The sequence below is a fragment of the Scedosporium apiospermum genome (assembly GCF_000732125.1).
Source record: "Scedosporium apiospermum strain IHEM 14462 chromosome Unknown SEQ_SAPIO_0089, whole genome shotgun sequence".
Lineage (NCBI taxonomy): Eukaryota > Fungi > Ascomycota > Sordariomycetes > Microascales > Microascaceae > Scedosporium > Scedosporium apiospermum.
The window spans coordinates 91,285-114,236 of record NW_015971790.1 but is presented as its reverse complement, the minus strand read 5'-3'; the positions used below and the strand labels follow the sequence as shown (position 1 = coordinate 114,236).

The 22,952-nt window shown below is 51.4% G+C and overlaps 5 protein-coding genes and 1 pseudogene across 5 annotated transcripts; 5 read left to right on the top strand and 1 right to left on the bottom strand.

Moving 5' to 3' along the window:
- Nucleotides 1-1,822: 1,822 nt before the first annotated feature.
- SAPIO_CDS3734 (putative mfs monosaccharide protein) lies at nt 1,823-3,580 on the top strand (the record flags this gene model as incomplete). The annotated part of the gene is made up of 2 exons (XM_016786472.1): nt 1,823-2,210; nt 2,307-3,580. 2 exons carry the CDS (start codon nt 1,823-1,825, stop codon nt 3,578-3,580), a joined length of 1,662 nt encoding a protein of 553 aa, XP_016643815.1.
- A 1,279-nt stretch (nt 3,581-4,859) lies between these two features.
- Nucleotides 4,860-5,490, top strand: SAPIO_CDS3733 (Uncharacterized protein; the record flags this gene model as incomplete). The annotated part of the gene is made up of 2 exons (XM_016786471.1): nt 4,860-5,206; nt 5,268-5,490. 2 exons carry the CDS (start codon nt 4,860-4,862, stop codon nt 5,488-5,490), a joined length of 570 nt encoding a protein of 189 aa, XP_016643814.1.
- A 1,299-nt stretch (nt 5,491-6,789) lies between these two features.
- Nucleotides 6,790-7,942, top strand: SAPIO_CDS3732 (uncharacterized protein; the record flags this gene model as incomplete). Its single annotated transcript, XM_016786470.1, has 2 exons — nt 6,790-6,865; nt 7,155-7,942. The coding sequence occupies 2 exons, from the start codon at nt 6,790-6,792 to the stop codon at nt 7,940-7,942; spliced, it is 864 nt and encodes a 287-aa protein (XP_016643813.1).
- Nucleotides 7,943-9,218: 1,276 nt separating this feature from the next.
- Nucleotides 9,219-11,873, top strand: SAPIO_CDS3731 (annotated as a pseudogene; the record flags this gene model as incomplete).
- Nucleotides 11,874-12,657: 784 nt separating this feature from the next.
- On the bottom strand, nt 12,658-18,512 carry SAPIO_CDS3730 (uncharacterized protein; the record flags this gene model as incomplete). The annotated part of the gene is made up of 11 exons (XM_016786469.1): nt 12,658-14,132; nt 14,204-14,247; nt 14,704-14,924; nt 14,999-15,050; nt 15,143-15,424; nt 15,514-15,671; nt 15,755-15,984; nt 16,080-16,769; nt 16,910-16,981; nt 17,050-18,075; nt 18,143-18,512. 11 exons carry the CDS (start codon nt 18,510-18,512, stop codon nt 12,658-12,660), a joined length of 4,620 nt encoding a protein of 1,539 aa, XP_016643812.1.
- Nucleotides 18,513-19,673: 1,161 nt separating this feature from the next.
- SAPIO_CDS3729 (uncharacterized protein) lies at nt 19,674-20,315 on the top strand (the record flags this gene model as incomplete). The annotated part of the gene is made up of 2 exons (XM_016786468.1): nt 19,674-19,980; nt 20,056-20,315. The coding sequence occupies 2 exons, from the start codon at nt 19,674-19,676 to the stop codon at nt 20,313-20,315; spliced, it is 567 nt and encodes a 188-aa protein (XP_016643811.1).
- Nucleotides 20,316-22,952: the final 2,637 nt, after the last annotated feature.

Sequence of the window (22,952 nt, the reverse complement as noted above, 5' to 3'; positions counted from 1 at the left end):
GACAAGAGCACATGCGACGCGTCCTAGCAGGCAATACGCCAAGTTTGCTTAGAAAACATTTACGAAAGCAGCATTCTGCCTGAGAGTGGAATAACGTCACCGGACATATCCTGGATCACCAGCGCGCAGAGTGGAATGATATAATGCAGACGAGGATAGAACTGGGTCTTACCAGCTAGGGGTCGATGCCGCTTATGTAGAATAATGTGGTTAGCGGTCTTTAGCAGTCTCCGGACCCAGGCGCGTCCATGCAGGCTCTCTGAAGTCTGACTGGCGCGGCTGACGAGTTAACATTTCCATCCCTTGCATCCCTCCCCACACTCCACGACCCCAGACCCCGTGGGGGATGCATCATGCCACACATGTGTTTCCCAACTCTAACTCCGACGGAACTTGAATATTCTCAAAAATGACCTTCCCTTCCAGTCAGATCCGAGGCCTCGGTCCTGGATCGGTCGCGAAGCATCGTCACTTCACTTTGTATCAAGGCTCTGCAAATTTTACAAGCGAATGCGCTTAGTACCACGGCGCACTGCTACTGTGACACCAACGAATGAGTGCACAAGAAGCAGTAATGTCAGCCTATGCCTTTCAGGGCAGTAGTAGCAAGATCTGGTAGGACCGTAGCATCGTAGTACAGCAATTGCCGAGGATGTCATAAACGAAATTGCTGGGTTAGGGTCATCTGCCAGCCGCTAAGATAGACCCGGACGTAAACGCCGGCATGACGTTAAACATGTAACACTAGTCCAGAATGCAGCTGTTTTCAGACATCACGCTTGACAAGCCATTAGGGCGTAACAGAACCAGAGTGGAAGACGAGAAACCCGTAGATCGAGGCGTTGCTCGAGCATTCTCGGAGGAGTCCGTCGGCAATTGCACGGCTGTCAGCATCACTGACCCTTTGCGCCGACCGATGCTGCCCGCGGGGGAAATAATCATGGTGTCACGATGTTACGATGTCACGATACCTCGATCCCCATTCATGCACATGCGGGGATGATTTAGACAGAAAATGGGGAAATCGGAGCTAAACTCTCTGTCTTCTCGCCCTTCGTTTCCGCACTTGAGAAGCGCGCCAGTCAGCAGGCGGACCGAAACCCCATGAGAACAACTAGTGTCTTGGTGAATCATGACCAAATTTGACAGTGGAGTGAAAACATTCGGGTCTTTGCCTATGCCCAGATCGGAAGTGACTGGGTTCTTTGGTCTGGAGCCTGCTTCTTTCGAAAAGATCTGGATGAGTGGTGCGCAGGAGGCAAGAAAAAAGGATCTGAAAATTACTAGAACGGGGTGATCGAAAGATCCCTAGCAGCATGATTGGAGCGCATATTTTCCAAGAGTGGATTCTCTGACAGGCTCTAGCCCTGGAACAGTTGGGATCAGTAGCAGGGTATGAAATTACTCCAAACATCCTAGTGCCAACCCAAACGACGCCGAAATAGCTAGCGTCACGCAGAGCGGGAGCTCTGTGGTGAAGAAAACTCAGGGATTCTTGCCGATCCCACGCTAGTTTCCTGGTCCGTAAGCGGAGAAAAGAGAAAAGAAAAAAAAAAAAAAAAAAAAAAAAAAAAACAAAAAAAAAAAAAAAAATGGATCCATATTCATAATGGATCCTAGCTTTCGTCAGATACGCAAGGCCGAGACCATGGGGTGAAACTAGGAGTATAAAGCCACATCAGATTCTCATCTGGGGATCCGGGGAAATTATGAAAATACTCATCACGAGCCCTCCATAGGACAGCCTTACTTAATACCCATCCATCTTCTCCCACGTTCTCTTGAATAGCGAGTGGTGGTGAGCTTCTCATTTGAAACCAAGATGGAGCGACTCCCCGGATTCAATGTCGCCAACTTCCTGGAGAAGCGGCGGCTTCTCTTCGCCGTTAATTGCATCGCCGCTCTTTCCATCTTCTTCTTCGGTTACGACCAGGGAATGATGGGGGGAGTCAACAATGCAAAGGACTACATCGATCTCATGGGTTTCGGCTATGTCGACCCAGAGACTGAGGAGCCCGTCATCACCGACAGTCTCCTTCAGGGAGGCATCGTGTCCGTCTACTACCTTGGAACCCTCGCTGGCTGTCTCCTCGGTGGATGGGTTGGCGACAAGGTCGGCAGGATCAAGACCATTGCTTTTGGCTCCGTGTGGGCTATTTTGGGTGCCTCGCTGCAGTGCTCTGCTCAAAATGCCAACTGGATGATTTGCGGTAAGTGGATTCTGAGATAGGAGATGGTCCGGCGATTAAAATGCAGCAAAGGTGGTTGTGTGGGGATTTTTCTGACATTGGGCAAAATTTTCTTAGCGCGAGCCGTCAACGGAATCGGTACCGGTATTCTCAACGCCATTGTTCCGGTCTGGGCCACCGAGACGGCGGAGCACACCTCCCGAGGAAAGTTCATCGCCATTGAGTTCACTCTCAATATTTTCGGTGTCGTCGTCGCCTATTGGCTCGAGTACGGCCTCGCCTACATTGATGGCGGCGCGTCGGCCTTCCGGTGGCGATTCCCCATCGCTTTCCAGATTATTCCCCTCATTATCTTGCTCTCTATCGTCTGGTTCTTCCCCGAGTCTCCGCGTTGGCTCGTCAAGGTTGGCCGCGATGATGAGGCTCGCTTCATCCTCCGTCGGCTACGAGGCAGCGAGGGAGAGGGCCTTGAGCGCGCCGAGGCCGAGTTCCGAGATATCGCCAACATCAACAAGCTCGAGACCAAGGATGGCGAGAAAAATTCCTACTTCCACATGCTCTTTGGCATCGGCTCTGGCGAACTCCATACTGCCCGCCGCGTGCAGCTCGTCATCTGGCTTCAGATCATCCAGGAATGGGTCGGCATTGCTGGTGTGACCGTGTATGCGCCTACCATTTTCCGTATTGCTGGATTTGATACTATGAAGAGTCAATGGGTCAGCGGTTTGAACAACATCTTTTACATGTTCGCCACTCTCATCTGTGTCTTCACTCTCGACAGGATTGGTCGCAGGTGGACTCTGTACTGGGGAGCGGCCGGCCAGGGAATCGCCATGTTCTTGGCTGCTGCCTTTTCCAAGTTGGGCCAGGAGGCTTCGGCCGCTGGCGATACCTCGAAGGCCAGCTCGTACGGTGCTGCGGCTGCTTCTTTCGTCTTCATCTTCACGTCCGTCTTCGGTGCCACTTGGCTTACCGTTCCCTGGCTGTACCCCGCCGAGATCTTCCCTCTCCATGTTCGCGCTAAGGGCAATGCCTGGGGTGTTGTCGGCTGGAGCATTGGCAATGGCTGGTTGACTCTTCTTTGCCCTGTAATGTTCTCGAAGATTGGCGAGAACACCCTCCACATCTTTGGCGCCTGCAACATCCTCGCCATTCCCATCGTTTGGGCACTCTACCCCGAGAGTAACCAGAGGACCCTGGAGGAGATGGATCTCCTCTTCGCCGCGCCGACTCCTTGGGTCTGGGATGCGGAGAAGACTTTCGCTAAGCTGAAGGCGGAACGCCCCGAGCTCGTCAGTGCCGCCCACCATGGGCACCTTGTTGTTGACGCTGAGAAGGGCATTTTGGATAGTGCCGCCGACTTGAAGACTGGTGGAGATAGCACTGATTGAAGATGGAGGCGGTGACATTGGGGGAAATTTTGGGTGGGAGGCTCCAGTCAAATATTGACGGGTCCTGACACCGGGAGTAGTAATATCGACTAGCATCCGCAAATACCAAGTAAAGCGGTCATTTTGTATTTTAATAGCCTCACTCTCTGAATATTAGATCGTGAACGTGAACCTAGGCTCGCCGCTCTCAAGGAAGACTCCAAGGAAAATGAGAAAGGACTTTGTTATTTAATAAATCCATCAAAACCATGCTCTATTTCGACCAAGACATAAAACGGAATGTGGATCCATCAAAGATTCCCCAGTCCTCCTGTTGCCAATCGGGGCCTTCTTCATTTCCACTACCTCTTCCGCCAGAGCTTGTGCAGCAAGCTTCTTGGTAGCGACGAATCGGCTCTCCGAAATGGGCCCGATTACGAAGGTATTCTTGGCATAGCACAACACCGCCAGCCTCCGCCCTTCCCGTGCCTCACCAGCACTCCCACTTTCCGCGAGAAAGCTGGAACTTCGAATCAGCTTTGGCCACCTGCAAATGGCGACTGGACTCCGCTCCCCAGCGAATGAATACTATATAAGAATGACAGCGCACGTCGACCGCCATCATCAAGCAGACTGAGATTAGCGATGGCAACGTTCAGCGGGTCCATATCGAAGTTAGGAAATATCCGACGATGATCGCAGTCTGTTCCCCAGAGAAATTGGGACATCGTCGCATTCAGGGCCTTGGCAGCCCAGGATGCCAGACCATAAACGGAGATACTCCCGTGAATGGGGCGGGACTTCGTTACCCCGCGTTCTACATAACATTGTACCATTGACGAGAAATAGCTCAACTTGGGAAGTTCGAAGGACATAATGCTACACATAGTCGCAGCCGTCTTCATAGGACAGATCACGGGGACTAACAACGCCGTTTAAGTGGAAGGTCAGATCAAAGGGTCCTTGAAGCATGAAAAATATACTCCAGGATCGATCCCGTCACTTACTTACGCACGGGATTTAGCTTATGCCGGTGCTCAAAAAAGGACGCTCATGCAGCTCGCGATGCCAGTTTAGGTAGGTCTGAGACTTACCGTTGCAAGGCCAGCTGAGCGTCATCGTAGCAATGGCATGAGAGCAGATCTCTCGCTCCTGTTTACTCCTCATTCTCCACCAGAATTGTGAGATATAAGTATACCGTAATGTCCTCGATTTAATGTAAGTCTAGAACGAGAGACACATACTAGGTAGAATATCAATTAGCCATCAGTCTTGCTTAGACGTCACCAGTGTATGCACAATGAAGCTGAGCTCTCTTTTATTATGTGCCCTTCCGGCTGCTGCCCTGGTTCTCCCAGGAGGCGGTGATACGATTATTGCTCTCTCCAAACGCCAAAGCATCAACACCGTCACGGATGAACTCCTCTTCAGCATCACACTTCCTGCATTCACGGCCCGCAGGAACGCGCGTGACCCTAGTACACTAGACTGGACTTCCGATGGCTGCACGTCATCGCCTGACAACCCCTTTGGATTTCCCTTCGTGCCGGCCTGCAACCGCCACGATTTCGGCTATCACAATTACCGAAATCAGAATCGATTCACCGAGAGCGGCAAGCTGAGGATCGACAACCAATTCAAGACAGAGTAAGGATTCCATACTTCCTAATGACTCTCGGGTCAACATGCTAATTGCTCTGTTCACTAGTCTTTACTACCAATGCACAGCTGTGTCTTCATGGACGCAGGGAATATGCAGGGCCCTCGCTGATGTATACTATGCGGCCGTCCGGGCTTTTGGTGGTGACGACGCTTCTCCGGGCAAGAGGGATGAGGATCTCATCCAGGAGTACGTGGAGAAGCTGGCGATTTACCACAAGCTTGTCCAAGAAGCCCAGGAGCGCGGGGACTTGCCTCGCTTCGAGGAGTAATTCATGAAGGTAGGCCGAAATGGTGGGACTGGATAGTGGTATTTTGTACATATTCATTTTGGTTAAGCGGACGACTTCAACGATAAGACGGTATTTTTGGCTCCCTCGTCTCGATTTTCTTATCGCAATATCGAGTTCGTATCAAAGTGCAGGAGTAGATACAGGAGCATGTGTCTGAAGAGTAATCTCGACGCAAAACCTCGGGAGAATAAAGTATTGAATGGAAATGGGTAGAAGAGTTCCCATGAATACTATAGATTACATCCGCGCATTCCACCGTATAAGATGAGGGTCGAGATTCATTGAATTTCCACATGGAGTATCGCGTTATGGTTTGCAGTCGGCAGGCTGTGAGTAGAGCCGAAGAGGGAAAGAGGGAAGATGAATGGCTTTCAGACGTATGTCCTTCTCCTCGGCAAGGCGTATGAAAGCGCCCCGAGATATCATGGTGCTTATCTTGTGAGCCATGGACCTGGCTGATTGCGGATCAGGATCAGGATTCATAGGATATGAACTAAAGCATATGGCCAGCGGAAGTAGAGTTGGGAGTGGATGCAAGGTGTTTCGTTTGATTTGCTTGCCACGTGGACCATCGGTGTCTCCCAGAGGCACTTAAAAGGTGAACCGTAGAGTCAGGCAAGTGTATGAATCCTCGCTCTTGGGTTGAAAATCATCAGGGTTCGGGGTGGTACTAACTACTAACGACTTACGTGAAAAAATCGGTCCTCGAGATCGAGAGAGCAGAGGACGTTACTGAATCGTCATTTCTGGAGTGGCATTCCTACCCAAACGCCTTCGATCCTCGCCACTACTGAGGCTCTATGTACGATCCAACCATCCACTGATCAATCACCAGTAATTCATGGCATCAGCATGGCGTCACCATGGCCGTGTCGAGAAGTTGCTGATGGTCCTGCCCTAGCCTTCTCTTCCTCATCCTTTTCTTCCTGAACAGTGGCGCTGTGCGGCTTGAAGATTCGGCTTTGGGTAGTTTTATTCTTATAATGTACTTGAGGAAACAGCTAGCTCGCTCCGACTTTATTGCTGGACTTAGAACTAGGAGGGACCTTTGACTTAAAATTGAGCTAGAGAGAAAAATAAAAACATAAACATAGAAATATACAAAGCATGTGGCAAAAAGCATCATAACGTCTTGGCATTACGATGACACCTGTTCGCTTACGTAACCCTGATTGTTCAGCAAGCCTGGGTAATTGTAATTGTTCATTGTCCTGGCTTCCTTCGTAGGAGCAGCCACCAATTCTTCGACACTTTCAACTCCCACAAACAATAGCGACGATGATCGTCGACGGCGAGAAATTTGCTTGCGAAGCATGCATTCGTGGCCATCGTACGGCCCAGTGCCAGCATACGGGTAAGTCCCGTCCATACATCGCAAGACAGGTGAGATTAGCTGATCAGTCGAGTTCATTCAGACCGACCGATGCAGCGGATCGGCAAGCAGGGCCGCCCAGTTTCTCAGTGTGGCCACTGCAGGACACTGCGAAACTCCCGCTCAGTTCACACCAAGTGCGAATGCCGCCTGAAAGTACGCAAATCGGCGTTGAACCACTCTAGGGGAGGTACGTTCAACGTGTTCAACGTTCCACCATTCAGCAGTACGGAGCACAGTTAGTCCTAACCATCAGCTTACATGTGTATAGACTCAGAGAGCTGTCTCTGCTTCCGGGATAAACCTTGTACATGCGCCTACAAGACCAAATCCCCAGAAGATGATGCGATGTCGGAAAAGAGATCTAGAGGGAGAAGCACACCTCTATCTGAGTCTCGCGAATCTCCTGGAAAGGGCGGAGAACTGACCCCTCTTACGCCCTCAACAGCATTCAGTGACACTGGGCAAACTCCACGGAGTATCGCGGTCGGCAATCCCCAAGGACCATTGGCGCAAAGCGTCCGAGAACTAGATAGCCTGGCTATGGCAAACCCGTTGGGGATGCTGGATAATACTCCTACAACTGAGGGCCTCCCTACCCCGAGCCCGCCCGTCGACGACGCTTGGATGAAGCTTTGGAGTCTTTTTCCTGACCTGAGCGAGAGCTTCATCTCACCCGAGTTGCAGATCCCAGATGGCTCCTTGCCAGTCCTTGATCCCTCCACCTTGCCCGACACTTTTGCCGTGCCTGAGGGAGTGAAGCATGATGAACCTCCCGGGCTGCTGAGTGCGGCTCCAGCCCCGTTAAGCGCCCGCGGGGTATCGGGTGAAGCCTACAACGATCTCGTCGAATATACAACGGTCTTCGACTTCCCTTCTTTTGGACAATCATCTCTCTCAAACACCACCCAATCGGGTGCTGCAGATATCCCATTAGTGGAGGGACTTGTTAGGGACGAGAATGATCAGGAAACCCAAGTTAATGATGCATCTAATCTCGACGCAGAGGCCATAATGCAGCAGATATTTGCTTCGAGTTACGGAACCAATCCCATGTAGAATAATCTCAGAGTGTCGAAACGAAGAAACAAGTTCCTACAATTAATGCTAGTCTAAAGTGACGCCTCTGGTGAGTCTAGTGATTCCAGATAGGGGCTTGAAAGAACACCTCGCCCTCCAACACGCACGGGCTTGGGTCGTATCATCATTGATTTTTATTGAATGGCGGCCCCACCCCCAGGGTGATTGAGCACTTTGTGCGTCCAGTGACTCCATCTGCGGTGCCAGTGAACCGCCCCATGGTCTTGGGAGGAGCCCGTGAGGTGTTTCTGCGCTCTTGCGGCCCAATAGACTCGGGCTTAATATGCACCATCTTTGCGAGCTCCCTAATTGGGGCCTCGCCGTCGGGAATCGTCGCCCTCCGACTTGTCATACCTGAATTACTGAAGACATTTCCAAGCCTCCTTATTACCAATTTGCATCTTTTTTTCTTACAAGCCATACATTGACATGCGGTCCGGTCATTTGGAGTGACTATTCCGTACCAGCTCCGGGCCGTAATCTCTTGTGATTTATTCTGGCAGCCTAGCTATCCAGCAGCTCTCGAACCCACCAGGCCATCTCTTTCTAGGAACCGAGGCAGTAATATCTTCAAAGTGAAGGTCATGAGGCGGAGGCCTGAAAATTCCTACTATGCAGGATCGGCGAAACCTTCCGTGATCCGCCTCAAAAATTACTTTACACTCGGTCCAGGCTTTTTTTTGTGCCTGGTACCATTAAGCCCAACCGAGGGAAGTTTCAATTATACTAAAATCGAATCGACAATAACTACCACTGAACTCTTAACACCGAACCCGGAGCGCTCGCATGGCCCGGCCAATTGAGACGTATTTCCTTGTGAATAATACGCTTGTCTAATAAGCTTTCTTATTGGTTTCATTTTATGGTCAGTGTCAGTTCTGCTGTCACAATCCCTTAACCAGACCCTGTTTCTTGGAATGACCGTGTTCCCCCATGACCATTTTATATCGAGCGGTGCAACTGGGGCGGAGAACGACCTACCAGGGCCCCACCTCGGTCTGCTATTCAGGCTGCGAAGAATTGATTGTGGCGCGGAGGGGTAAACGACGAAGATTAAAAGAATAAAAGCAGAAGGCATAGGTTGTATCAAATATATAGCCGGGACGCATCGTCCTGGCGCTCCAATCGAAGAGCTCTAAAGGTCGCATTGCTCTAAGTGGGTTGCAAATCCCCTCTCGAGATGTCGTTATTAAAACCAGGATGGTTTCCGCCCACCGGATCTCGAAATACTTTTCGACAATCAAGATTGCGCAAAATGGGTTTTCAATTCAAAGGAGAAAGAGCCCTGTGGCTCTCTTTCACAAGGCTTCTCCTGTTCCTCCTCCTCAACTGCTCACTTACCGAAGCCGGCCGGATCGCAACTCGCCAAGATGGTGTGGCCTCCGCCACAGGCCGGGAGCGTATAAGCCTCAACGCTGGCTGGCGGTTCCAACGCTTCACGTCGAACCCGGATAATCTCAGCTATAGTACACTAAAGCGATGGATCATGCCATCAGCAAACAACTTTGTCAAGGACCCTGCTCGTCATTCTCAACGTCCGGAAGACTCCCCCACGGACGTGGATTTCGCGCAGGCTTCGTTCGATGACAGCGATTGGGAAGCACTCAATCTTCCTCACGATTGGGCCATCAAGGGTCCGTTTTATACGGGCTCTAATATGCCCGTCGGAGGAAGTATGGGACGTCTCCCAATTCAAGGCGTTGGATGGTATCGCCGTAAGTTCGAGATCTCGGCATCCGACGAGGGAAGGGTTGTCTACCTAGAGATTGATGGTGCCATATCCTATGCGACAGTCTGGCTAAACGGAAATCTTGTTGGTGGTTGGCCGTACGGCTATGCTTCCTTCCGCGTTGAGCTGACCCCGTATCTCCAATCCGGGGAAAATCAACTTGCCATCCGGCTAGATCAGGCCCTAGATTCCTCGCGTTGGTATCCTGGCGCCGGCATCTACCGTAACGTTTGGTTAACGAAAGTCCATCCCACGCATGTCGGTCAATGGGGAACGTGGATTACGTCCCGTGAAGTTTCTGCTGAAGCCGCAACATTGGACTTGGTCGTTCAGGTCGAGAACGCTGCAAAAGCTGGAGGGGACGGAGAAGTCCAGGTCGTCACAGATATCCATGAGTTGGACGGGGCGACGGGTAAGCCTGGGGGTAACGTGGGACAGGTCCCCAATGCGACCATCACCGTTAAAGCTGGCAGTATGGCGTCGACGAATTCCTCCGTCGTGCTCCAGAATCCGAAATTATGGGGTCCTCGGCCATCGCAGGAGCCAAATTTGCATATCGCAATTACCCGACTTTACCTTGACGGCGAAGAGATTGACTCGTACGAAACCACTTTTGGCATTCGTTCTCTTCAGTACGATGGAGATGGTCTACGGGTGAACGGAGAGAGGGTATACATCCAAGGCGTATGCCAGCACCACGACCTAGGTTCCTTGGGGTCTGCCTTTAACGTCCCAGCGGCAGAACGGCAATTAGAAATGCTGCAAGACATGGGCTCAAACGCCATTCGGACCTCCCATAACCCTCCTGCACCCGAACTCCTCGACCTAGCCGACAAGTTGGGCTTCTTGGTTCTGGATGAAATCTTCGACACATGGGGCAGCCACAAGGTCAGGAATGACTTCCAGACTATCTTTGCCGATTGGTCCGAACCCGACCTGCGGTCCTTTATTCGCCGGGACCGGAACCACCCTTCTGTGTGGGCCTGGAGTTTTGGAAATGAGGTCGCCGAACAAGGCAGCAGCGGCGGTGCTGCTACAGCGCAGCGCCTTCGGGACATCATCCACGAAGAAGATCCGACGAGAAAGACGACGGTCGGTATGAATAATGCAGGTCCTGACACCGCCTTCACCTCCATCGTGGACCTCATCGGTCTAAACTATCAAGGCGAGGGGAAAGGCAACGGCGGACCTACCTTCCAGAACTTCCGTGGGAAGTACCCAGACAAGCTGATTTTCAGCTCGGAGAGCTCGTCGGTTGTCAGCTCGCGTGGAACATACCTTTTCCCCGTGGCGGACGGGAATAATGCCATCGTCCGCAGCAACGGGCCTGGCGCCGACCCAAGAACGCGACATGTGAGCTCATACGAGCTATACGCCGTCGAATGGGGCGCGTCTCCCGACAAGGTGTTTGCGGGCCAGGATCGGTTCCCGTATGTGGCAGGCGAGTTCGTATGGACGGGCTTCGACTATATAGGGGAGCCCACGCCGTACGACTCGTCGCGGAGCAGCTATTTCGGCATCATTGACCTAGCGGGGTTTCCTAAGGACAGATTCTACCTCTACCAGGCGCGCTGGAACCCAGATTTTAAAATGGCACACATCCTTCCTCACTGGAATTGGCCGGACCGCGTCGGCCAAGTTACACCAGTTCATGTCTTCTCTTCCGGCGACGAGGCCGAACTCTTCGTCAATGGCGAGTCGCAGGGCCGCAAGAAGAAGGCAGAACTTACCTACCGTTTCCGGTGGGATGATGTCAAATACCAGCCCGGAGAAGTATCCGTAGTGACGTACAAAGACGGCAAGGAATGGGCGAATGCTACCATAAACACCACCGGGGAGGCTACGAAATTGCAGCTCTCGACATACAAAGATCGCCAGACAATCAGAGCAGACGGGACTGATCTGATATTTGTGAGTGTTGCTGTGGTGGACGACAATGGTAATTTTGTCCCGGACGCCGAGCCCGCAATCACATTCTCAATCGACGGGCCTGGGGACATTGTGTCTACTGATAATGGTGATCCCACGGATATGACCCCGTTCCCTTCGAAGGAGCGCAATGCTTTCAGGGGACGTGCGCTTGCCATTGTTCGTGCCAACACTGACGCTACCAAATCGATCACCCTCACCGCCGAAGCGGACGCTCTCACAGCCGCCGAAATCACGATAACGGTGGAATAACCGTCGCTTGTCACGGCAGCTCAATATCAACGCGTTGAACCATTTTGTTTTCTCACGGCTCAAGGACTTACTTGTCGGACGCCAGGGAAGAAAGGCCCTCTTATTTGTACATACTTGTCTCTCGCTTTATTTTTAAGCCGCACTGAACCTTCCATTGCGCCTATTGAAACGCCTTAGAGACGTTTTGTTGAATTTAACCTTTATCTTCTGGCCCAAGAAGAATGAGACTTTGCAGATAGCAATAAGTAGGGCCTAAGAGATTGCCCTAGAGAGTGCACAAGGCTAGGGGATAATGATATCGAGGAGAGATCAAGTCACGATCAGCCTTCGGCCGTTCCTTGTCGGTATAGTACATAGAAATGTTCCTGGTGATTTGATCAAGGCCGTTATCGTCGCAACCTGGCGAAAAAAAATTCGTATTCTTGAACGTATTGAGCTTTGATGCCATCGCTGGCGAATTGACTATTCCAATAATCTCTGGCTTTGCCAGCCATCCGGCCAGTGAATCTCGAGGGGGGAAAACCTGTCAAGGCACCGAGCACTGCCACGATCTCAGAAAGCCTCTGCTCCAGTTGTAGTAAAGTGGGCTTCACGACTTTCGTTGCGATTTGGAAGGCTCAATGAAGTCCTGGCGGAAGAGCCCGACGTAGGCCGCGGAGAGCGGGAAGTCTAGATACTGTACCACCAAAAGCCATCAGCTGGGACAGATCTATCCATTCCACGCCCCCGCAGATCTCCTTGTGCCAAACTAGGCTGTGACATTCGACCACTTCTAATAGAATTGTCACAATGGCGGCATGGTGTTGAACAGGTATTCGCTCTCTTCCTGAATAGACCGCACCCAATGCACGCGGGGGTTCTCGGCAATCCCCATCCGGCCAAGCTCCGCAGCCATTGAGTCCAGTCCGAACAGCTGGGCAAGACCCATAGCTAAAGCACCGGGGTGGTGGCCCTCGTCCTCCAGCACAGCTCCCTTTTCAAGTAGGTAGTGAAACAAGTCCACGTCCTCCTGCAAGGCTGCCGTGGCAAGCGGTGGCGGGGATCCCAGGTTCACGTCGGCACCATAATCGACCAAAAGTTTGGCAATCCTTCTGTGGCCTTTGCGAATCGCTCGATTCAGATACAGGCGGTCGTTTGGATCGGCACCGCTGTCTAACAAGAACTGGACAACATCCAACGACCCGGCAGATACGGCTCCGGCCAGCGCTAAGCTCATGATTTCTGCACGGTCCAAAACGGGAGGCCCGCTCTTTGACTGCCCCCAAAAGCCCGTACGATCGTCTAACAAAGCGTCGGTGTGGACGAAGTAGTCGATAAGAGTAGGATGTCCGCACCCACCTGCATGTGAAGTTCTCCACCGCGTCCCTTGTATATTTGTTTGCACGAATAGTGGGATCGGCTTGAATGGGAATCGAGGTCTGGTCGCATGATCATACTCCCTAGCGATGATGCTGTACGACTCATCAAGGATCTTGTAAACCTGGCGATAACTATCGGCAGAGGGGCAATACTGGGCGATTGATTTGAGGCTGTCGACATGTGGTATCCATGAGTCGTTCTCGTCATGCTCATCGAGAGTGTATTGGAAGAGCTTTGCGTTACGAGCTTGGCATGCCCGTGCAAGCAGCGAAACAGCTACTTCGCTTGATAATCCCCTTGAATTCCCACCAGCGTTCAAGTGCAGGAGACGTATGATTTCAACGTTTCCACGCTCGGCCGCCAGCCTAAGGCGGATTGATAGTTTTGAATCATGCAAATCACTATCCCCAGAATCCTGCTTCTCTTCCGCCAAGAGTTGACGAGTCATCTCAATGTCCTGCAGCCAGATGGCGGCATCGAGGAGATCGCCTCTGAAATCTTCGAAGTTCCAGGCCCCATCGTCTACAGCATCAAGAAGGTGCGTTCTTTTTTCCCAGTCTGCCTTGAGGATGTCCAGGGCCGCAACGTGTTCTAAGTAGGCGTGCACATCGTCCGCGGGACCAGTATTGGTTGGTCCTACCCTCAAATCACATAAGTGTTGAGCTAATCGGAGAAGGTAGGTGACCTTCCGAGCCTCATCCGTTGTATGCGTCTTCCCCGTGATCATGTAGTGGGCAAGATATCTCGCGACGAGAGGTAGCCATACTGGATGGCAAAACTCAGCGCTAGTCTGCCAAATTTTGCTACGCGTCGATAGCACGGTTAAATGATGAGGGAGGACGGCGTGGTCTAGAATATCGGTGTGCAGGAGAGCATCTGTCGTATAGTGGTCAAAGGTCCCTGTGCCTAGCATCAGCCCACGGTTCGACTTGAAGAGACGAGATGAGGAGTATCTTCTCAAGGACACTTACGGTTAACAAGTCGTAGCCTCGCGGCCCTTCGATAACTGCGAGCGCTAACAGCATAGAAGAATATGTTATTCAGCACTTCTGGAGGGAGAGATAATATGCGCAGCGACATTCTTGCAAAGGGAGCGACGCGGTCTTGTGAATGTTGTGACCCCGCCTAGACATTGGCATAGCTGCACAGAAACACGATGTCGGTTAAATGCTGCTAGAATCCAAGGTTGAAACCCCTGCATTAAACAACACCAAACCCAACTTCCGCTGGAGAATCACGAGCCTGGAGAAAGACAACGGATGTTTTTGGAGCGGCAACGTCTGATAAATGACCTGGTCACTTTGGGTGAAGCTTGCTTTCCGAGGCTAATATTCAAACTAACAACTTACCTCTCATTGTGACAAACCCATCAGCTCCAAGTTATAAAAATACCCGGCTATATTCCCATTTTTCGAATGCACCCTTCAGATATCGAGTACGCTCCCCCAACCTCACCCCGTTTCTCACTTACCCCCCGATGGGACGTCCCTCTCCAGAAAGCCTTCGTCCACCGCCCAAGTCTTCGTCCGAGTCTGAACCCGAGCCCGAACCCGAGCCCGCTCCCGACCCGGACCCTGACCCGGAACTGGGCTCAGGATCTGGCACCGTGCCGGATCCGGAGCTTGAAGAACCAGATCCGGGAGACTCTCCACCCACGCAGCCGCCATTAACACACGTTTGGCCCTGATCACACTACACAGGGAAGAACGGTTAGACTGTGTGCTGGCATAAAATGATCATAGATGGAAACGGTGAGAGAGACGAACCTTCTTAAAACACTTTCCACAGTTATTCACGTCCGATTTGGTATCGCCGCAACTGTGAGCATCAACCATCAGCTGCAATCCCATCTCAATGTGTCAACCCCGTTCCGATGTTAGTAAAACGGGGCGATGGCAAGGACAACCTACTCTATTCCCTCTGTGGGGTAGCCGAACGTATTCTTGCATATCGCATCCCATCCCAGTGCGGAAGAGGCATCAAGGCCACTAATCGCCTGTATCCGAGTGCGTGTGTTGACTGCTAGTGTCGAGAATACGTTGGGGTCTTTCGTCAATTCTCGAGAAAAGTCGATGAGGGTCTGCCTCGCATGCTTGATTCCCTTATCATACATAATATTGAACCAATCCATGTGTGCCTTGGCATGCCGTGTACCTGTCGGCTTCTGCGCGTTGGTCTTGTCTAAGTCCGACCTAGAGTGCCACGTAGGCTATAAATCAGCACTCATTTCTTCTCAGAGTCGAGGAGAGACGGGAAGCAAGAAGTTGCAGGGGGAACTCACAGAACCTCGTTGATAGAGATCAGAGTATTCCTCAACTGACGCTGCGTCTCCTCGCGTTCCATGTACTTGCAAACGGAAGCGAGTCTCCCAATAGAGCAAACTTTTTGATCCGGTGTCCTTGAGCTGAATCTTTTATCAATTACTCGGTCGGCGAATATCTAGAACGAGCCAAGTTATCAGAACACTAAAACACTCGGGACGAAAGATTTCTGGGCCACGTAGGGTTAATATCTACACTCACTCGATATTTGATGCCATTCTCCCTCAGTGGCAAGACCGTCATGGTGTTAGCATAGTTGAGCTTCGTCCCAACCTTGGATAACAGTTGGTCGGCCACGTTGCTGGGGGATCCAGGAGCGGGTGTTTGACCAACTCCAAAGATTTTCTGGACATTATTACACTGCATGTTGAGGTCGGATGCCAGGTAGTCCCAGAACTCTAGGAGCCAATTTCCTTCGTAGACATGTTCGGCTGTGCTTCTGTCAGTATGTACCATTGCTCATGGACAGCAAGAAATCCGGAATTTGCGTGTCGGTAGTAAACACGAGAAGATTGCTGCCACATACCAGACCATTTTCCGTAACTTGGCCCATTTTCGTTCGTGTCCAGAACTCCCCAATCTGACCCAGGTGCGATGTCCCACTTGCTCGCTGGGCATTTGCTTGCCGTGCATGGCAGCAATGGCACCATAATGGGAACAGCTCCCCCTGCATTCCTAATCGCGGTTGGGCCATGGTAAGGCTTCAGTTGAACGTCTACTGGCGCCGCGGTATTGCATTTCCACTTCAGGACTCTGTTCGATGCGCGACGAGCCAACCCATTCATATCCCTCCTAGAAGTACCAGCTTCACTAGCGTCGTCAGCCCCGTCGATCTCGGCAGACCACCACTCCTTCTCGTCAGGGTCATCCCCGTCGGGGATGTCGACATCGCAGGACGCGCCGGAGGAAAAGCATACGTCCCCGAGGGGATACAGATTGGGGAAATCGAGGAGTGGCTTGCTGACGAGGACCTTGTCTGTGCTGTCGATGCCGGCGGCACGGCGTGCAACGATTGGTAGATGTGAGATATCCTCCGCTATTTTCTGTGGTATCTTCTCTGCTCCTCGCAGAAAAATGACTTTTCCCTTCTCAATATCCGGCAGGGATGCAGATTTTAGCCTCTGGACGATTTGGGCGCTCAGCTCTGTGCCGAGGTCGACGTGGATGTTGACACCCGAAGACGGGCCAGTGTCCTCCGGACAGAAACCATTGGGATCTGATACCGCAGTTAGCATCAACACTAAGCCGAAAATATCCCAAAATTTGTGCAGCTATGGGAACAGACTATCGCCGTATGCGTCTGTGACAGGCTGCCACCAGAGGCCTGAACCTGTCAGAAAAGCAAAAGATACCTACCAAAACCGGTTGTGATGTTAAGGTTAATGTCGACGAATTTCCAAGCCAGGCCTGCAGTCAGGCCCATCTGGTCTAATATAGACACAAGTCAGCAATGCCCCGTCACAAGAAGGAACGAAATCAGGTTCCACGAATCTCACCGAAGGCAACAACGCCAAACCCGGGTGCAACTTCAAGATAAAGACTAACTCGTGCAGCTAGGTCGGCATCGAGCTGCAATGGGTGCACTTCAAACTCGGGAATCCACCCGTCAATTCCAGTATTAGCGACCGATAGAATATCGAGTCTCGCCACTGAGCTCTCCGGGATCCTCGCCGTGGCTCCCGTCGTAAGCGTCGCCGATCCTTCGATTGATTCAAGGGCAACTCCAGCGACGAGCCTGCTGTAGGGACCGAGATTTAGGAGCTTTGGAATTGTCCAGCCGCCGGGGAGGGGTATATCCCTGATGTTGAATTCTTGCTGTAGGTCTCCAATGCCTAGATTGTTTGGGAATTTAAGAGCTCCAGAGAGAAGGAACTCGAGGTTGACGTCAACGTGGACATCCCGGGGCACTAGGGATACGTCGAATCTCGTAAGACCCTCAAAGACACCGCCCTCAATATGCCCTTCATATGCAAGATGGCCGTGAACACCGCAGTTGACGCAATTTGCCTCAAAATTCGCATGGTTTGTGCTCCCCGGAGTCGGGTCTCGAACTGGGAAATTAACAATTTGCCCTGAAAAGTCCGCCTCCAAGTCCACCCTGAATTGCGTGTCGAGAGCATATCTCTTCATCTTCTGGAAAGCTTGGGTCCCAGCATTGCCGAAATCCACACCGTAGGCATACGTGACATCGGTCCACTCCTTCTTCTCCGCCACTAGCCGGATGGTCAAGGTCGAAGCGTCAAAAGTCGCGGAGCTAATAAGCCATGGATCCCGATCGTCGCCTGACTTGCAGGCCACGGGATCTCCTGCCAGGACGAAAGCACGATCGGCAGCTTGATTCACCCAGTCCCAGGTTTGCACGGCGCGATCAAAGACTGAGCGGTGTTCAAATTGGAGAACCGTAGTGCTGGCACATTCAACTGCGGCGAGGTCTGAGGTGAATCTCTCCATGTCGATGATTTTCTGCCCTGGGTAAGGGGTAATGCGGATGGAGACGAGAGCTTGGGCATCGCCCTCAGTGCCTGATGTGGTTATAGAGACTTATCAGCGAGATACATCGCCATCAATAATAGTCAATATTCGCCCTACCGTCAGGGGTGGTCCACGCCAGCTCTTCCTCATCTTGGAGGTCCACAACTATGCATGTTTTGACACGGTCTCCATTTCCTGTCTCTTCGTGATGCCCATGACCTCCGTCGCCGTGTTTCCCACCATGAGTACCATTGTGATGACTCCACTGGTCTTCTCCTTTTCCTTTTCTTTCTCCATGAGGATGACCGACGAGACGGCGATGAGGCTTGCAGGCCTCTACTTCGCTATTACCTCTCCTCTCGAGAGAGTCATGCATGGAAGTTAAATGTCGGGAGAGGGGTCGCAGAATGATCGGTTCATGTGCTGCCGCAAGCTGGGCGAAGGTAAGGGCTAGGACCAAGATGGTGCCCAAGCTGACTCTTGCCATGGTCACTTTGATGTGGCAGGTGTTGTAGATGAGGCAGATTATCTTTCTATTTCCGAATATAAACGATTTTTGATAGATTTGGATACGAAACGGCTACAGTTACATGTCCTTCTCAAGGGAAACGGTCGCCATTTATATGCTAACTTGCCGGTATCATATTGAAGAGCTTCGCGGACATCGCCATTACGGCTCCAGATGAATCAATCAGGCAATAAGTGAAGTAGATCAAGTGCAATGCCTCTCATGCTTTTCCCAACAGTATCGGCGTTGCATGTACTTCGTATGACTTGGGCCCAGCGGCGACTGAGCTAACAATATATTGCATGGGAGGAGACGGGTTCATTGGCGGCTTCGAATCATAAGATTCCAAAAACTCATTCCGTTACCATCTCATTGGGTTGGACGTCCGCGGCAGCCTCGTCAAGCCAGAGCCACAATTCCGACTTTGGGCATTATAGGCTTGGCATGACCTGTTAGGAAAATTTGCATCGCAACTGATTTGTGATCAGTAGAATACGATTATACGGCGTTGGCAAACACGCATCGCCAGCTCTTCGATGCCCGACAAAAATGATTCCTCAAGCGGTTGCTTGTGGTGTGAGTTCCATGTCAACTTACCGATGGCATACAGACACTCCAGGGCAAATAGGCCCACAAGTCTCAGCGAGACCTAAAGTGGAAATATGCAATTTAGCGATCTCAGCTGCAGCGACATCGAGAAGCCTCGCTGAACACCCATGTCTAAAAATCGAATTGGAGGTCCAAAAGACAGGATAATTACCCCGCATGAAGTATAGTTGTCGTGATGCCAAATGCGGAAAGATCCTGCGAGTCTACGTTTACAAAGGGCAAGATCACCCACTTCCCCGAGATGTCCGAATTAAGAAACCTTTTAACTCCGTCATCACAACACCGATCATCCATTTGGCCAATCTTCGTTCTGGTTGGCCGCGTCAGAATTAGCAATCGCGTGTTCCTGACGAGTGACGTCATGGTACTTGGAATGACCCACTCGATTCTTCATTTCTCTCCATCATTGATGTCATGATCAAGATATCTCGGAGAAGATAATAACCAAGTCGATCGGTAGACATTTAAGACCTCCGGACACTCTTTATTCTTTCGCCTTTACAGTCTACGCAGCACGCAGCATCTTTAACGATGACTTATCCGGATGATTCCTCATTTCCAAGCTCGGCTTTCGCCGCTTTTCGCAAGTCGCCTCGACAGGAGGACCTCTCCAGACTCGCCGCAGAGCACCTGAAACATGACCTGACCGAGGGCGATCGCGATATTCTAGCCAAAGCATCTAGCCGGATAAGCACTCGGGCCACGGTTGGCTCGATACTTGGTCTAGGATTGGGAGTTTATATGGCTTACGGGCTACGGAGAGGCCGCGTGGAAATGTTTAACGCTTTCCGAACGGCACGCAAGCCCGTCCAGGTGACGTTCGCGGACGGAACGACTGGTAAGAGCCATAACCTGTAATGAAGGAGGGGACTGGACAAATAGGAGCTATGCTGACCGTGTGTACTTCGTTTAGAGAAGCTACCCGACCTGACGCGAATAATGCAGCCGACGGCGATGGGTGACGTCTTCACCTACTTATTATGTGGTCTTGGGGGCCTCTTCTTTGGCGGTGAGACGGGGTTCTTGGCAGGAACATGGTCTGCGACGAGAGCGATTCGAGAGAATCCTGACACCGAGAAGCGCATCGGGGTGGCCTACCGACGGTTCAAGGCCGACTTCTTGAGACGGGAGGCGGAGAGGTTGGAAGCAGGTGGCCCTATCGACTTGTTCTAAGGTTGGCAGATAGGCAGGCTCTTAATTAGTTGTCTCAAGGGTTGGGTGAAGAAAATTATCTCTTGATGGTTAAATATTTTGACTGTGATTGGGCTATGTTAATGTTCCTCTGCCAACCTGCTCCTCTTGAGGCAGACAAGACCATCACTTGGTTCCCCCCGCCAGCTCAAGAGTTGCTCCGAATTTTACAGATTTTTATGTGCTGCTGCCGTGATATGGTGAACATCACCGAGAGACGCGACTCTCAGAAACTATGCATTGGAAATAATCTTTCTGTAGAATGCTGTTTTTTTCCTTGATTTTGACGACCTGATTAAGGCTGCATATTTTGAAATTAGTATTTGGAGCTAGAGAACTTTGGAAAGTTAGAACTTGGAACTATGCTCAGTTCCGCACAGAGGGCCTTTGAGAAAGGCAGTCCAGGGCCGCTGTGAAGGTCCCCAAACACCCTTCAGTATTCCATCTAGTCCTAGCGGGCAGGGGCCGGTGAAAGAGTTGTGAGAAGAGCATACACACTAAGGCGAGAGTACACCAGAGAGAATCAGCGTACCGACAATAATACGAGGCTTGATGCACACTCGGATATACTAACGAATATGTATCGATTCAAGATGTACATGGGCAATAAAACTCATGCAGAAATCAAACGCTCAAATTCTAAACATCGGCCGTATTCTCATTGCACATTAATAATGGTTATGTGGTGTAGTTGGCCACTCCACTGCTTCGTGATAATACCTGGGCGTCTCGAGCTCCCATGGTGCTTCCGGTGGCTTGGGTTCCGCATAGTAATAGTACTGCCGGTGCAAGTTGCTTTCTGGCTGGGATATCCCCGCTTGCTGTCGCTTCCTATAAAAGACCCACACAAAAATCAAGAGGAGAAGTGCTGCGGTACGACCTCACTGCTCTTTCACGGAAATATCCGCCCCTGTTGTCGTTTACGATAGAAAAACCAGCGCAACAAGCAAGAAACGCCAATTCGCACCCTTGGCGCCCATGGGGACACTTGCATTCGCTTCCCAACTACCTCAGTACCGGTACGTGTCGCTCTCAGCAGTGGATCGTCAGCCTTGGCCATGCAAGTGCTGCCATTTCGATTCGCACACATGTAGCCCTTCCGCAACAAAAGTGGGGTGATTCTCAGAAGTCGCAACAAAGAAACTCGCTCTGGATTTCAGTCCTTGGCCCTTTCTTGACAGCTCTGCCGGTGATTGGCCTACGACGTACCCCTGGAGAGGCGAAAACGCGCCTGAGGTTTCAGATTTGCGTGAAGGAAGCCAACCCCGCAACCGGCCAGCTTTGTTTTCAAGCGTAATTATGCACAATATACGAAGTACCTTGCATAATTCCCCTCAAGGAAAAATAAGAGGGTTCGGCTTAGCCACTCAGAATGGCGTCTTAAGCGCCGCGGGTAGCAGGGATAGGTCGCCCAAAAGACCCAAGGAATTGATCAGGATTTTGGGGAGTACATCCCATGATGTCCCCCCCCCCCCCCCCCCCCCCGGATTTTCCCCTGCTTTCCATCCCCGTCTCCTTTTTTCCATCCCTCTCCTTATTGTGATTTTCAATCATCGGTTTCGTTAATCTTAACGACGCCTCGAGAGCGTGTCTGGCACCCGCCACAAACAGACCCCACGGTCCCTCCCAGAAAGCTGTGCGTTTGATAACCCAGGCCTCGAGCGCTCGTCGCCAAATCAGCACATTGCTGAAACTCATGGACGGCCTACAAGTCGTGCGAGGACCGGACGACCCGCCCGAACGAGTCTATAGCCACGCTGATGGTTGGAAGGTCCCTGCTAAGCAGGAGCATGACTACGGAAACACATACGCATACGAAGGAGCCCAGCCCCCCGCGCAAGTTTCCCAGCCCGACGAAGATAAGATTCTAGGTTTACGACGCGCCACATTCATTCTTCTGCTACTCTTAGTCTTGGTCATCATCATTGCGGCAGTGGGCGGCGGGGTGGGCGGTTCCATCGCAGTAAAGAAAGCATATGAGTACGTTAGCTGGCGCTGAGATCTTTCTACCTCCTTTTTTTATTCGCGTGAACTGTACTAATCCGTATTAGACGAGGGCTGGCAGAGGCACAAACATCGCAACCATCGCAACCATCGCAACCATCCAGCAACACAACGAACTCAGCCGATCCGGCAGCGACGGGATCCCGAATCTCTCCTCCCCCAACGGAGGGCCTTCTCGAGCTCGATTGTCCAAATCTCACGGAGCAAAAGTTCACTCTGGCACCTAAAAGCAGAGCGTACAAGTTCCAGGCGACATGTGGCATGGACCATCCCAGCCCAGGGTTCGGGTTAGATATCACCACCCTCGTCGCGTATACCTTCCAGGATTGCCTAAGTGCCTGCGCATATTTTAACGATCAATCGGATGCGTTAAATACAACGTGCGTCGCGGTACAATTTAATGCCGAATTGGTATGGTTGAGCCGTGTAGGTGGGAACTGCTGGCTAAAGAGGGAGCTCATAAGCAACTTGGTTGATCAGAACGCGACATCGAAGAATTTACATGTCGCAGGGATATTGGAAAATTGAACTAAATAGGAAGAAGATGGCAGACTATGAGCCAAGAAATAATGAGCATACGCGGATGTAATGTATTCGACTCCTGTTTAGTTGGCT